Below are 17058 nucleotides of genomic sequence, written 5' to 3'. Positions count from 1 at the left end.
TTCTCAAAGGGAAACAAAATCATATTTTGCTTTATCTCATAAAATAAAATTCTAATGCTGACATGATGGGGAAATTATTTATGTTATCGGGAATATTAGACGTGTAAGCTCGGATAAGCTCATAAGCCTTTGTAAACTTGGTAAAACCAATTCAGTATAGAGATCTGCTGTCAAAATATGGTAAAGTATTACAACTCCATCGGTTTGAGGAGAAGGTGGAAAGTCAGAGGGAGTATTAATAAGGCGGAAATATCGATAGAAATCACGGCTGTGTATAATCTGCTAAAATAATGAAGATACATTCCCCAGGATCTGGAAATCTGATCATAGCCGGTCAAGAGTGGCCAGGACCAACCCGTATTTATATTATTTGGCCGCACAGTTTCAGCAGATGAGGGGATGGGATGCGCTGGACAGACTGGGACCGAATGGGAGGTTACTCCAATGTGTGTCTGGGGGAATGTTGCCCATTCATCTTTTGGAAATAGCGGCGCAGACCAGGCCACCAGATGTCCCGATCATCACTCCAATGTTGTGTACAGTATGGAGGAAGGTGAAACAGCTTCTTGGATATGAGGGCTGTACGGAATATACACCTTTGTGGAACAATCCTGATCTACAACATTTGTTTCTGCTAGAAGGGAGAGGGGAGTGGGAAAGCAAAGGTGTGTGTAGAGTGTCACAGCTATATAGGGACGGTGTCCTTAAGTCGTTTGTGATGTTGCAGGAAGAATATCAGATACCGCAAGTAATGTTTTATAGATATTTGCAGTTGCGACATGGACTTGAGGCTCAATTTGTCACACCACCGCTGATTGCAACTTGTGCTAATATCCGCTCTGTGCTGACTGCGGAGGACTCAAGGGGTCTTATATCGTTTATCTATCAATGTCTACTGTCTGCATTTCATGGTACCAAGCCCCTAACGGTGAAGGCTAAGTGGGAGGCAGACGTGGGCACTATTACAAGGAGCAGTGGTCTGCAATTCTGGCCCTGACTCCTAAGTTGGCTCTGTCTGAAACACATAGGAAATCACAGCTATTTCTTCTTCATAGAGTCTATCGCTCTCCAAAATTTCTATATGATGTAGGTCTGAGGGCTGACTCTAGATGCCCCAGATGCCAAATGGAAATAGCACACATAATCCATATTATGTGGAGCTGTACAGAATTGGAAAGATACTGGAGAGGAGTCCTTGCCTTAATTAGAAAGGTATACCATATTACAGTACCCCTTGAGCCTCTGCAGTGCGTTTTGGGCTTGGTAAATGAATCAGCTGAACCTGCTGGAGCTGAGTTGGCAATATGCAGGATATTGTATCAGTCCCGCAAATTGATCGCCCAGCACTGGTTACAAGCTGAACCCCCTACTGTGGTTGAATTGACCAATAAAATAAACCATGTGATAAGATTGGAGAAAGGGATATATAAAAAAAGAAAAGCCATGAAAAAATATGAGGCCATATGGGGCCCGTGGGTGGACACTCCTGGTCTGCCGTCCCACTTTCTGAAACGTAACCCTATGGAAGCTTTTCTGCTGCTGGCTGATCAAAATATGGAACGTGAACGTAGGGCTGCTAGACCGACCTTATAATCGGAGATACATACTGGGACTGTGCTAGTGTGTGTGTTGGTGTGCGTGGATTGTATGAGTGGGACCCCCTGTCTGTGGAAAACTACTAAATGATAGTTGGATGAGCACTGGAACATATGGTTATATGTATATAAGATATATATTTTTTTATGTATCCTAGTGTTGTTCTCTTGCTGAGGCATAAAGAGATGATGTTCGGACATGTTGTCCCGTGGGGGGGGGGGGGGGTATAAGTTGTGGGAGGGAGAGGGAGGGAGGGGGAATGGGTCTTGTTGTAACACTGAAAAAATGTTTAATAAAAAAATATCTGATTAATAAAAAAAAGAGTGGCCAGGACCAGAGGCTTCCCGGTAATGATGGATAGATATAGTGGGGGATGGAAGTGAGAGCCTGGCTGCCGCACTTAAGTATTATTAATTATAATGGGTTTGGGCAATGAACTCACCAGGTATGAGACATATCCACGGCAACCTATCCACAGGTACCCGGTAAAACTCAAGGTTATCAGAGTAAAATGTATAGGGCGGGTGCAGTGTGGGTTGGTTCGGTCTAGTGTTGGGTTTAGGGGTCGGGAATAGATCTAGGGACTGACTAGGGACATCTCACTGGGATCAGTTTTATAGTTCTTGATCATCTGCTTAAAACCTGACTTTTTCATGATTCATTTGTACCACCAACTCCTGGTGTCTATTGGTGAGTTCATTCCCTTGTTACCTAGCTAAAGGCTTCACATAGTGCCTGCTTACCTGTCATACTATTCAGCTCTGCTGTAAATCCTGGTGGTATCTGAGTATTTGAAGCCACAGGCAGAACCCAGAGAAGGCGACTTCCAGAAGAGAATCCCAGTTGTGCCCTCTTGTGTCCAGCTGGCACCCTGCACCCTGACCTGGCTGAATGTGCGGCCACTGTTGAAGCCGTCACCCCATCTTGTGTTGAGCACCACCGGCTTATATTGTGGTTCGGTACTGTAAACCATATATCCTACCTACCAAAATATTTTCCAGGTATAATTCCTAACGATAAGCAGCAGATGAAATCCTAGTTATAGACTTAATGAACCCTCATTGACATTTAGCTTATTCGGCACGGCGGTAAAGTGCGCACTTACGGCAATCACGGCCGCACTTGTGCACTAAGTGCAGAACTCATTACCACGGGGGCTTCGGAGCTCATTTTGGATTTTCTACTTTATTCGGATAGGAGCGCTCCTTCTATTAATACTTCCTATTATTTTGCATTAGTGCTTTTCATTTTCCTGTGACTAAAAACACACGAGCTGAAATATATTTTATTACCGTTCACTTACAGTTTATTTTCCTGGAGCTCGGAGGCGAAAAAACGTGCTCATCTGAAAAGCAATTTTCTCCCGATCTGGCTGCAATCAGCAGCAACTACAGCCTAATAAATTAGACCCTTTGGCCAAGATGGATCCGGAAGTTAAAAATACTCGTAATTTCGTCCCTGTTGTACTTTCCTTTATGAGGTTTTTCTTCTGAACAGGTTTATTTAATCAGTTCTAGTAATGCTTCACGAACGGGAGTAGGGGTCACCGGGAGCTGGTGCCGTCAGGTTCTAATAAGCATTACTCTCGCCTAATAGTCCACCCCGAGACCCCCATAGTGTCAGATAGGCAACCAGTGTCTGCTCGGGGTGTGTGTGTGGGGGGGTACTCATAGGTGCGAAGAGGTGGGAGAGATCTGTGCACATAGGTACAGCGTCAACTATCTGCACAGTGCAGTACCCGCATAGGCAATGTAGACGGCCTCCCTCAGCTGAAGCCTCCGGTGGGGATCCTCAGACACCAGTCACCTATGCTCAGAATAGGACATCGCTGTCAGACTAGGACTACAGGTGACTATGATTGTGAAAAAAGGTTGAGGGGTCAAAAGTTGCCATGACATGCTTCTCAGCTAGCGTAAGTAAATGGGGTCACACGGCAACTGCAGAGGGACAACCATCAGAAGTCCACCCAGCAGGATGAGAGAACTTACAGTAAGTTCAAGTTCACCCAATCACTCGCCATTTGAATCCCGCTGCCTGGAGAAGATGGAAGCAGCTGTTTGGGGTCTTAGCCAGTGATTGGCCGAGCCGGCAAGTCCTGTTCTCAAGCGCTTGTCTCAGGAGGGAGGGGGGAAAATTAGGGAACTCGAAGGAAAAGAACGGGAGATGTGGGGAATGGGGCTGGGAGAAAGGAAAAAGGCAGGGAGGAAGGGAGGAAGGGAGAAGGAAGGGAGGAGGAAAGATGGAGAAGAAAGGGAGGAGGAAGGGAGAAGGAAGGGAGGAGGAAGGGAGGAAGGGAGGAAGGGAGGAAGGGAGGAAGGGAGGAGGAAGGGAGGAGGAAGGGAGGAGGAAGGGAGGAGGAAAGATGGAGAAGGAAGGGAGGAGGAAGGGAGGAGGAAAGATGGAGAAGGAAGGGAGGAGGAAGGGAGAAGGAAGGGAGGAGGAAGGGAGGAGGAAAGATGGAGAAGGAAGGGAGGAGGAAGGGAGAAGGAAGGGAGGAGGAAGGGAGGAGGAAGGGAGGAGGAAGGGAGGAGGAAGGGAGGAGGAAGGGAGGAGGAAGGGAGGAGGAAGGGAGGAGGAAGGGAGGAGGAAGGGAGGAGGAAGGGAGAAGGAAGGGAGAAGGAAGGGAGAAGGAAGGGAGGAGGAAGGGAGGAGGAAGGGAGGAGGAAGGGAGGAGGAAGGGAGGAGGAAGGGAGGAGGAAGGGAGGAGGAAGGGAGGAGGAAAGATGGAGGAGGAAGGGAGGAGGAAGGGAGGAGGAAGGGAGGAGGAAGGGAGGAGGAAGGGAGGAGGAAAGATGGAGGAGGAAGGGAGGAGGAAAGATGGAGAAGGAAGGGAGGAGGAAGGGAGGAGGAAGAGAGGGAGGGAGGGAGAAGGAAAGATGGAGAAGAAAGGGAGGAAAGGAGAAGGAAAGATAGAAAAGAAAGAAAGAAAGCATTAGGGCTCACCACAGCACACTCGTACAGCACAGCAGGGACAGCGTACAGTATGAGGGCTTTCAGCCACCAGGGGGTGCTCACCACAGCACACTCGTACAGCACAGCAGGGACAGCATACAGTATGAGGGCTTTCAGCCACCAGGGGGTGCTCACCACAGCACACTCGTACAGCACAGCAGGGACAGCGTACAGTATGAGGGCTTTCAGCCACCAGGGGGTGCTCACCACAGCACACTCGTACAGCACAGCAGGGACAGCGTACAGTATGAGGGCTTCCAGCCACCAGGGGGTGCTCACCACAACACACTCGTACAGCACAGCAGGGACAGCGTACAGTATGAGGGCTTCCAGCCACCAGGGGGTGCTCACCACAGCACACTCGTACAGCACAGCAGGGACAGCGTACAGTATGAGGGCTTTCAGCCACCAGGGGGTGCTCACCACAGCACACTCTTACAGCACAGCAGGGACAGCGTACAGTATGAGGGCTTCCAGCCACCAGGGGGTGCTCACCACAGCACACTCGTACAGCACAGCAGGGACATCAGGCAATGGGATAACTGTGTGCCGATCTACATCTGGCGATAAGTGACAATGGGGATGGCAGTAGGTGATGGTCTTCATGTCCTGCATGCAGCTGCTTATCAACAGACTACGAAAGTAGGAGACAACAGTGGAGGGCAAAAAAGAATCCCAGCTGCATGCCCAGGTGTTCTGTTCGGCAGACATGCTTCCAAACAAAAACTTTGCTAGGTCTTACTTTCGGGAAAGGCCTTTAGCAGCAAAACCTCTACTAAGTCTTATTTTCGGGAAAATAGGGTATGTATATGGTTTGCTGGCATCTATGTATATGGTTTGCTGGCCTCTATGTATATGGTTTGCCATCTAAGTATATGGTTTGCTGGCATCTATGTATATGGTTTGCTGGCCTCTATGTATATGGTTTGCCATCTAAGTATATGGTTTGCTGTCATCTATGTATATGGTTTGCTGGCATCTATGTATATGGTTTGCTGGCCTCTATGTATATGGTTTGCCATCTAAGTATATGGTTTGCTGTCATCTATGTATATGGTTTGCTGGCCTCTATGTATATGGTTTGCTGGCCTCTATGTATATGGTGTGCCATCTAAGTATATGGTTTGCTGGCATCTATGTATATGGTTTGCTGGCATCTATGTATATGGTTTGCTGGCCTCTATGTATATGGTTTGCCATCTAAGTATATGGTTTGCTGGCCTCTATGTATATGGTTTGCTGGCATCTATGTATATGGTTTGCTGGCCTCTATGTATATGGTGTGCCATCTAAGTATATGGTTTGCCATCTAAGTATATGGTTTGCCATCTAAGTATATGGTTTGCCATCTAAGTATATGGTTTGTCATCTAAGTATATGGTTTGCCATCTAAGTATATGGTTTGCCATCTATGTATATGGTTTGCCATCTATGTATATGGTTTGCCATCTATGTATATGGGTTCCCCCCAGTCGCTGCACACATGGCGCAGGTTTCTAAGCCGCTCTTTACAATAACGCCACTCCAACCTGTACGGCCACAATAAGATTTTTTGCAGTACATTAACTGATCAATGATTTTCACAAAACAAAGTCCGCATTAAAAGACGCCTTCTGGGTCACTCAATGGGGATGACTGATCCTAATGGATGGAAATGGAATTGTAAATTGCATAATACAAAGCGCTATGTACATTAGGATTTACAATCCAGCAATAATCAATCTCTGATGTGCTATTATGTTGGGAACCTCTCGCCACTCTCGCTCACACAGAAAAGTTTAACAGCGGGAATTTGTAATGTAAAGGTAATAAAGTAAATTTATCAAGAGAAGACAATAAAATCTAATAACCTAACAATGAGGGATCGATGCTCCACATTGTGGGGGGCTAAATGTAAAGCAATATACACAGCAGAACTAGGTGTCCTGTACCCCGGAGGAGCCGCACTACCAGCCGCTATAGAACCTAGAGGAGATCATCTATGTTTTCCCACCTTACTGTATGTTTCCTATTTGGGGCAGAAACCTTTGTTTGCAGTTACAGAGGTTGGAAGTTTCCCGAAGCCCCCCCCCCCCCCCCCCCCACCAAGTATGATATTCCCGCCCTCAATGCTTCACAAATGGCGCTGTGAGTTGACCACATCCTTCTTCTTTCTCTGTACATTTGGTTGATACCAGGAAGTTGTATTTTGGTCTCTTCTGACCACATGACCTTCTCCCTCTGGATCATCCAGATCACAGGAGTCAAACTCAGGCCCTCCAGCTGTTACAGAATTACAATCCCCATCGTGCCTGGACAGCCAAAGTTTTAGCTGTCGAGGCATGATGGGAATTGTAGTTTTGCAACAGCTGGAAGGCCTGAGTTTGACATCCCTGATTCAGATGATTCCCACAAGGCGAGATCTTTCATGGAGCCCCAGACTAAGGAAGACTGACAGCCATCTTGTGTTTCTTCCATTCTCTAATAGATGCATCAACAGCTGTTTAATTTTCTGCAAGCTGCTTGCCTATTGTCCTGTAGCCCATCCCAGCCTTGTGCAGGTCTACAGTGTTGTCCTTGATGTCCTTAGACAGCTTTCTGGTCTCGGCTATGGTGGAGAGGTTGGAGTGTGATGAGTGTGTGGTCAGGTGATTATTATACAGGTAATGAGATGAGACAGGTGCAGGTAATCCAGGTAATGAGGGCGGAGTGGGAGGAGCTTATATGGGTCACCATGTGTGGACATCCAATGGTTATAATTGGGGTTGCAGCCTGCCGAGGGTTTGGCTACTGTGTGAATTTGTATCATGAGAAATTAGAATGCTTAAAAGTGAACTTGTCACCTGGTTTTGAGACACTAACCCCATGTGCACAAAGACAAGTTGTGTTTTAAAAAGTTCTAAAAAATTCCCAAACTATGTGATGGGTCCCCAATAAATAGACATAAGGTAAAAGGTGAACACATCTGCATATCTGGGGCCGGGTACTGCAGTGTTGCCCAGGGAACAATCTTGCAGTAGCCTGCACCACCACCAATGGTGAATAGATAAAAGGGATACTCTGTATTCTTCCGATACTCGGTGGTGAAGTACTCACAGCTGGCGCAAACAATCCTGTGTAATCCGTCCTTTTTTTTCATGCCAGCAGTGAGGACTGCCCGAAGCCTAAACGAGGGTAATTTACAAAGGGTGCAGGAGATTTTCAAAGGTCTTTTTCAGGGGCTATAAGGAAAGCTGAAAGCGCTCAGATATATGTTCAGAAACTGTGCTGTCCTGTCTCAGTCAGTGATTGGCTTAGCTGCTGTCACTCCATAGAGGAGTTTGTCTTGGAAGTAGAGGCTCTGCAGTTAGCAAGGGTGTGGTGTCTCACCGCTAGTGTTTCTTTTTATGCACCTGTCCAAAAGTTCTCAGGTTAAAACAAAAGGTGGATGAGGTATTCAGTTTCCCCACTAGGTGTCAGTGTTTCTTATATATATTCCTATGCACAGCTGAAGGAGGAATGGGTTAAGTTGTTTTTACCATGTGTTATGTGCTGACCGCTAGGAGGTGCTTTTTCTTCTCCAGCGTTTCTCTACACTCACCCCCCTGTAGGAGGCTTTAGCTCTGTGTAGGATGAAGTGAGTAAAGTCAGTTCAGATTAGCTTTCAATGTGAACAGATGAAGCTAGAGACCAAGAGTTTTCTTAAAGTGACTAATACTTACTTAATACTACGCAGTCCTACGCACAAGTTAGGGAGAGGAGCCACCAAGGAACACCCTAGCTCATGGCAGGAGCGTGTCTCATAAGTGTAGGACAGACTCCTGAAGTAATAGGAGCTTGTCCCAGTAGGACAAAGCTATCGTAAAGAAAAGATTTATGTAACCTACTGCGCAGTGCAGGTAACTGTGAAGTCTCGGACACCTTGCTATACTCAGATAACCAGGACTGGGGCTCGTGCTACCCAACTAGTACGCGTTCTACAACACTAGGGGGCATAAGGCAGTCTAAACATGAGTATGAGTATCACTTCACTAAGATATCTACTATCTTGCAGCGGAGTACAAGGCTACATTGGGCATAGGGCTCCTTTGGCTAACGCCTCTACTCTCTACCTTCTACAAAGCATTACTACCTCTACTCTTTTCCTAGCACCTACCTCCAGCACTAAGTCAAGCACCCAAGCGTGTATTAAGATTATTATTTTCTGCAAAACGTGTACTGTTGTATTTTCAAAGCTCTTCAGTCAATTGTTATAATTTTGTACGAGATTGTATGTACGGGACTCATCTCTGCCTGCACCAGCACCTATACACACACTGCCGCACACTTTGGGTTATTTTCCCCCTTCTGTGGGTGGCAGTACCGACATCCCAGGTGGGTCAGTTACCACTCAGGACTGCCATGACAACAGCCCACAGGACTCGCAACAAACACGGAAGGTTACCGACCATTTTGGGGAATACAAGCCGACCACATACAAAAACCGGGTACCAACATCTCACCTGTGTGCTGGACTAACACTGGCGTCACGACACTAACATCACTGGCCGAGCTCACAACAGACCAAAATCTGAGACCCACCACTAGGGACAGCGGTGACACCAAAAGTGGAAGATGGGGGAGCCAACAGGTAACAGGTTTATCATTTTATATTGGTTATATAGGTTTATCATTTTATATGCACCAGCAGCAGTATATTAAATAACAAATCAAACGATTGACAACCCCTTTACGACACTCTACATATTTTTATTTACTTTTTATTAATTGTTAATTTCTCATCACGCAGTATTTTAAACCCTGAGGTGGCGGCAATGTCCCCCTAGTAGCAGAAGAGCTGGTGGAGGTGGCGGCAATGTCCCCCTAGTAGCAGTACAGCTGGTGGAGGTGGCGGCAATGTCCCCCTAGTAGCAGAAGAGCTGGTGGAGGTGGCGGCAATGTCCCCCTAGTAGCAGTACAGCTGGTGGAGGTGGCGGCAATGTCCCCCTAGTAGCAGTACAGCTGGTGGAGGTGGCGGCAATGTCCCCCTAGTAGCAGAAGAGCTGGTGGAGGTGGCGGCTGCCAGAATGCAACCAGTTCTCATCAGTTTTAAGACCAGAGATGAATCTTGAGGGATGTTTTTCCTCTTTGTTTAAAAAAACGTCAAAATGGCAGCTTCATTCATGTTATTTATTGTGCTTAATTTTAAAAGTTTCTCCTATGCAATTCTCATGTGAATCGAGAAAATCTCATGAAGAATCTAGAAAAACTGAGAAACGCAACAAGAAAAGCAACAGCACGGGGAAAAACTGGTGAAAAAAGCAGAATCTAACGCACCATGCATCAAAAATAAACGGGGGTCCTCCCTTCCTGCACAATAATATAGGAGATAAGCGGCCTGGGCGAGGGCTGCACTTTACTTCCTCTTATTGGAGGATTGTTTAGACTTTAGTCTCTTTATTGCTGAGATCCCATCCCCCCTCCACCCAACGTTACCGTCCATCTCGCCACCCCGGTCCCGATCATTTACAAAGAAAAATCCTTTATTTCCTATAATAACTAGAATATGAACAGAACCCTCATACAACTTTCCTAAGAGACTTTGTTCCTAATCCCCCAATCAGATCTCGTCTTCCGTCGTTGGGGATGGGCAGAGATGTAATTGGTGGCAGGGCGGTTTCATGTTCTCGGTATACTCCGCTCTCCTCTTTCGTCCTCCTCCTTGTACAATCCCAGCGCTGCTATATACTGTATACGGCTCAGAATAAATATGATTCACCGGAACCTTTAGCATTTCAAGTCACCAATTAAACATTTAGTTTTTAGCGCGTGGCGAGGCTTATTATTTATGCGGCTTTAAACCAAAGTGTAACCTCGAGGGAAGCCGATCCAGTGACAAATTAATACCTTGGAGAACGGAGCTGAATGGTGGCAATGAACTCATTTGCTCCCCCAATAATGAAGAATGACTTCTAGCATTAGCAGAAGGATGGCTGTTACCATGGCGATCTGCACTTACCTCACGGCTTCTCGGAGAGCTCCTCGCTCACTCAGAGTCGTATGTTTGATGTCATCAAAATTATTTTCCAGTTTTTCACATTTCTGCAAAAAAAAAAATAAAGTCATAAAGCATCGATGTTAATTACAGCAGTTTCACTTTTGCTTTATGGAGAGTGCGGCGTAGCGTTATATATATTGTTATATATGGAAAACAAATCCTTGTGTCCCAACAAGACTTACTACACAACGGACGATATATGACTGACAGCGAAGCCGAGAGTCTACACAAGGTAACTGGTATACGACCAAGCCGAGAGTCTATACGAGGTAACTGGTTATATATGACGGACAGCGAAGCCGAGAGTCTACACAAGGGAAACGGTTATATATGATGGACAGCGAAGCAGAGAGTCTACACAAAGTAACCGGTTATATATGACTGACAGCGAAGCCGAGAGTCTACACAAGGGAAACGGTTATATATGATGGACAGCGAAGCAGAGAGTCTACACAAAGTAACCGGTTATATATGACTGACAGCGAAGCCGAGAGTCTACACAAAGTAACCGGTTATATAACGGACAGCAAAGCCGAGAGTCTACACAAAGTAACCGGTTATATAACGGACAGCGAAGCCGAGAGTCCACACAAGGTAACTGGTATACGACCAAGCCGAGAGTCTACACGAGGGAAATGGTTATATATGACTGACAGCAAACCCGAGAGTCTACACAAGGTAACCAGTTATATATGACTGACAGTGAAGCAGAGAGTCTACACGAGGTAACTGGTATACGACCAAGCAGAGAGTCTATACGAGGGAAACGGTTATATATGACTGACAGCGAAGCCGAGAGTCTACACAAAGTAACCGGTTATATATGACGGACAGCGAAGCCGAGAGTCTACACAAAGTAACCGGTTATATATGACTGACAGCGAAGCCGAGAGTCTACACAAAGTAACCGGTTATATATGACGGACAGCGAAGCCGAGAGTCTACACAAAGTAACCGGTTATATATGACGGACAGCGAAGCCGAGAGTCTACACAAAGTAACCGGTTATATATGACGGACAGCGAAGCCGAGAGTCTACACTAGGGAAACGGTTATATATGACTGATAGCGAAGCAGAAAGTCTAAACGAGGTAACTGATTATATATGACTGATAGTAACATAGTAAATAAGGTTGAAAGAAGACAAGAGTCCATCAGGTCCAACCTAGGAAAATCCTACTGTGTCGATCCAGGAAGGCGAAAACCCCCCACGGGGCATAAGACAAACGCCCCACCACAGGGAGAAACTCCCCCCCCCTCCCCCGACTGCAACGGCAACCAGAACAATCCCCAGACCAACGTATCACCAGAAATCTAATGCCCATAACTTGTAATATTATGAGAGTCTGAGAGTCTACAGAAAGTCTGAGAGTCTACAGAAAGTAACCGGTTATATATGACGGACAGCGAAGGAGAGAGTCTACACAAGGTAACCGGTTATATATGATAAACAGCGAAGGAGAGAGTCTACACAAGGTAACCGGTTATATATGATGGACAGCGAAGGAGAGAGTCTACACAAGGTAACCGGTTATATATGACTGACAGCGAAGCAGAGAGTCTACACTAGGGAAACGGTTATATATGACTGACAGTGAAGCAGAGAGTCTACACGAGGTAACTGGTATACGACCAAGCCAAAAGTCTATACGAGGTAACTGGTTATATATGACGAACAGTGAAGCCGAGAGTCTACACAAGGGAAACAGTTATATATGACTGACAGCGAAGCCGAGAGTCTACACAAGGGAACCAGTTATATGACGGACAGTGAAGACGAGAGTCCACACAAGGGAACCAGTTATATGACTGACAGCAAAGCCGAGAGTCTACACAAGGGGACCAGTTATATGACGGACAGTGAAGACGAGAGTCCACACAAGGGAACCAGTTATATGACTGACAGCAAAGCCGAGAGTCTACACAAGGGGACCAGTTATATGACGGACAGTGAAGCCGAGAGTCCACACAAGGGAACCAGTTATATGACGGACAGCGAAGCAGAGTCTACACAAGGGGACCAGTTATATGACGGACAGCGAAGCAGAGTCTACACACAAGGTAACCGGTTATATATGACTGACAGCGAAGCCGAAAGTCTACACAAGGGAATCGGTTATATACGACTGACCGCAATCCACAGTCTACACAAACTAACTGGTTATATGACTGACAGTGAAGCCAAGAGTCCACAGGGAACCAGTTACATGACGGACAGCAAAGCGGAGAGTCTACACAAGGGAATTGGTTATATACGACTGACGGAGAACCTGAATCTACACAAACTAACTGGTTACATGACTGACAGCAAAGTCGAGAGTCTACACGAGGGAACCGATAATATGACTGACAGTAAAGCCAAGAATCCTCAGGGAACCGGTTATATAACCAACAGCGAGCCCGATGGTCTACACAAGGAACGGGTTATATCACGGATACCGAAGCAGAGAGTCTACACAAGGGAACTGGTTATATATGACTGACCATGAGCCCGAATGTCTACACAAGGAACCGGTTATCTGACTGATACCGAAGCCGAGAGTCTACAGGAGGTAGCTGATAATCTGACTGATACCGAAGCAGAGAGTCTACAGGAGGTAGCTGATAATCTGACTGATACCGAAGCCGAGAGTCTACATGAGGTAACTGATAATCTGACTGATACCGAAGCAGAGAGTCTACAGGAGGTAGCTGATAATCTGACTGGTACCTAAGTGGAGAGTCTACAGGAGGTAGCTGATAATCTGACTGATACCGAAGCAGAGAGTCTACAGGAGGTAGCCTGTTAAATGACCTTCATACGACTTCTCTCCAGTTACAAGAGCTATAAACATATAATTATATAGATAGAGTAGAATTCTCTGTACGTTACTTGAATTTATTAAGGAAATTACCAGACTATAAATCTTATGGCTATGTTTACACATGGTGTTTATTTTGAGGTAATGATGGGTTTTTGGTATGTATTTTGCTGTGACATTTTGCAAAAAATATTGCTATTTTACCACAATTGCACAATTCTCTGCAAAAACACATTATTAATGGAAAATTTTAACTCACATTAGAAGTGACCTCGGCACTCCTATACGTCTCACCTGGACCTTTTGTAGGTGTATCGTGTACCCCCTGGTACCTTAGCTACCGGAGGTGCTCCCCACACAAAGAGACAGTATCGGCAACAAAGTCTTTCAACAGGAAACAGCGGAGGCACTCACCGTTCTAGAAAAGTATAAATTTCTTTATTCCGCCATCAGGCAACACATGAAGTCAGCGGATGAGCACTAGGCAACAGCTGTTTCGCACATCACAGCCCTCAGAAATGTATTCTTTGCTAGAACCGGTGAGTGCCTCCGCTGTTTCCTGTTGAAGACTTTAATGCAAAATTTGTCCTAACCTATAAACCTAACAACATGACAGACGTAATATGGCGCCTATAACGCATCAGATATGTGATCACAGCCTTATCCTAAAGTGTTATACTGTACCCCATAACTGAGCGGGGTACACGGTTTACTATAGAGGGTCACCACACACGGCCATACACTGGTGAATCAAATAACAGCAGCCGCCTCTCTCTCTTTGATGCTGCGTTCACACATTGTGATTGTGTAGTAACATTATAGGGGGGGGGGTTTCAGTGCAAAAAATTTGTACAGAAAATCTACAATGGGTGACTCATAGAGATCTGCTGTAATCAGTGGAGGAAGACGGAAGATCAACTGTAATCTGTGGAAGAACCCGGGAGATCAGCTATAATCTGTAGAGGAACCCAGGAGATCAGATGTAATCTGTGAAGGAACCCGGGAGATCAGCTGTAATCTGTGAAGGAACCCAGGAGATCAGCTGTAATCTGTGGAAGAACCCGGGAGATCAGCTGTAATCTGTGAAGGAATCCGGGAGATCAGATGTAATCTGTGGAGGAACCTGGGAGATCAGCTGTAATCTGTGGAGGAACCCAGGAGATCAGCTGTAATCTGTGGAGGAACCCAGGAGATCAGCTGTAATCTGTGGAGGAACCCGGGAGATCAGCTCGAATCTGAGAAGGAATCCAGGAGATCAGCTGTGGGCTGGGCCATCTGTATGCTGTGCTACTTTGTGAGAACCTGAGTGAGCTATGGTCCCTTTACACGGAGTGATTATCGTTCAGATTTTCACAACGATCGCATTTGAGCGATAATTGGCTCGTGTAAACACTGCGTACGATCAAGTGACGAGCGAGAAATCGTTCATTGTGATCTTTCAACATGTTCTCAAATAGTCGTTGGTCGTTCGCAGTAAATTAGCACCTAAACAGTCTTTCAACGATTCACCGTGTGTGTGAGATGGGTTTAAGAGATCTTAAAAAGATTGTAAAAACAATTTTTTCAAACGATTTATCGTTCCATCTTAACACTGATCGTTATAAAAAACATATTGTTACTTCAAAATCGTTTATTGTTCAATTGCACAAATTATCGCTCCCTGTAAAAGGACCATTAGTTTGCCCAAGTGCATAAAGACTTAGTGGCACACCTGTACATCTCATCAACTATAAAGGGGTAGTCTGAAAAAATTTGTTACCACATCAACTGGTGTCACTTATATACCTTTTTACAGTTACTTCTTTATAAAAATCTCCCGTCTTCCAGTACTTCTCAGCTGTTGTATGTCCTGCAGGAAGTGGTGTATTCTCTCCAGTCTGACACAGTGTTCTCTGCTGCCACCTCTGTCCATGTCAGGAACTGTCCAGAGCAGCAGCAAATCCCCATAGAAAACCTCTCCTGCTCTGGACAGTTCCTGACATGGACAGAAGCGGCAGCAGAGAGCACTGAGTCACACTGGAGAGAATACACAACTTCCTGAAGGACATACAGCAGCTGAGAAGTACTGTAATACTGGAGATTTTTCAATTGAAGGTAATTACAAATCTGTAGAACTTTCTGACACCGGTTGATGTGAAAACAATTATTTTTTTTCTCGCGCTGTGCTCAGAGAAGGTGAAGAGGCCAGTTCTGAGGCAGCCATGTGATGGTGCGGGGGCAGCTCTTCCCTGCAGCTTCTTCCATCAGCCGAGGTTAAACAAGAGAAAGAAGAAAAAAGGCTGGAAAAAGTTTTACATGGGGAGTTTTATATGGTGCGGGCATTTGAGGTCCTTGTAGGGTCTGGGGAGGGGGCTCGGTCCTTGTGATCCCTGCAGTGTGTTGGGGAGGGGGCTCGGTCCTTGTGATACCTGCAGTGTGTTGGGGAGGGGGCTCGGTCCTTGTGATACCTGCAGTGTGTTGGGGAGGGGGCTCGGTCCTTGTGATCCCTGCAGTGTGTTGGGGAGGGGGCTCGGTCCTTGTGATACCTGCAGTGTGTTGGGGAGGGGGCTCGGTCCTTGTGATACCTGCAGTGTGTTGGGGAGGGGGCTCGGTCCTTGTGATCCCTGCAGTGTGTTGGGGAGGGGGCTCGGTCCTTGTGATCCCTGCAGTGTGTTGGGGAGGGGGCTCGGTCCTTGTGATACCTGCAGTGTGTTGGGGAGGGGCTCGGTCCTTGTGATACCTGCAGTGTGTTGGGGAGGGGGCTCGGTCCTTGTGATACCTGCAGTGTGTTGGGGAGGGGGCTCAGCCTTGTGATACCTGCAGTGTGTTGGGGAGGGGGCTCGGTCCTTGTGATCCCTGCAGTGTGTTGGGGAGGGGGCTCGGTCCTTGTGATCCCTGCAGTGTGTTGGGGAGGGGGCTCGGTCCTTGTGATACCTGCAGTGTGTTGGGGAGGGGGCTCGGTCCTTGTGATACCTGCAGTGTGTTGGGGAGGGGGCTCGGTCCTTGTGATACCTGCAGTGTGTTGGGGAGGGGGCTCGGTCCTTGTGATACCTGCAGTGTGTTGGGGAGGGGGCTCGGTCCTTGTGATACCTGCAGTGTGTTGGGGAGGGGGCTCGGTCCTTGTGATACCTGCAGTGTGTTGGGGAGGGGGCTCGGTCCTTGTGATACCTGCAGTGTGTTGGGGAGGGGGCTCGGTCCTTGTGATACCTGCAGTGTGTTGGGGAGGGGGCTCGGTCCTTGTGATACCTGCAGTGTGTTGGGGAGGGGGCTCGGTCCTTGTGATACCTGCAGTGTGTTGGGGAGGGGGCTCGGTCCTTGTGATACCTGCAGTGTGTTGGGGAGGGGGCTCAGCCTTGTGATACCTGCAGTGTGTTGGGGAGGGGGCTCGGTCCTTGTGATCCCTGCAGTGTGTTGGGGAGGGGGCTCGGTCCTTGTGATCCCTGCAGTGTGTTGGGGAGGGGGCTCAGCCTTGTGATCCCTGCAGTGTGTTGGGGAGGGGGCTCGGTCCTTGTGATACCTGCAGTGTGTTGGGGAGGGGGCTCAGCCTTGTGATACCTGCAGTGTGTTGGGGAGGGGGCTCGGTCCTTGTGATACCTGCAGTGTGTTGGGGAGGGGCTCGGTCCTTGTGATACCTGCAGTGTGTTGGGGAGGGGGCTCGGTCCTTGTGATACCTGCAGTGTGTTGGGGAGGGGGTGGAGGGGGCTCAGCCTTGTGATACCTGCAGTGTGTTGGGGA

At 47.1% G+C, this 17058-nt stretch overlaps 1 protein-coding gene across 5 annotated transcripts in view; it reads right to left on the bottom strand.

The window, feature by feature from the left end:
• DPYD (dihydropyrimidine dehydrogenase) overlaps positions 1–17058 on the bottom strand; it is an 850395-nt gene that overhangs the window by 718782 nt on the left and 114555 nt on the right. For all 5 annotated transcript variants that reach the window (XR_011362703.1, XR_011362702.1, XM_069967717.1 and 2 more), the window contains exon 3: positions 10505–10587. Coding sequence is in view for 3 of the 5 variants with exons in the window: in XM_069967717.1 (XP_069823818.1) it covers positions 10505–10587 (83 nt within the window). In the remaining 2 variants the exon portion in view is untranslated. The remainder of the gene's footprint in view (positions 1–10504; positions 10588–17058) is intronic.

The sequence above is a fragment of the Dendropsophus ebraccatus genome, chromosome 4, assembly GCF_027789765.1.
Source record: "Dendropsophus ebraccatus isolate aDenEbr1 chromosome 4, aDenEbr1.pat, whole genome shotgun sequence".
NCBI lineage: Eukaryota > Metazoa > Chordata > Amphibia > Anura > Hylidae > Dendropsophus > Dendropsophus ebraccatus.
This window is presented reverse-complemented; position numbering and strand designations above follow the sequence as displayed.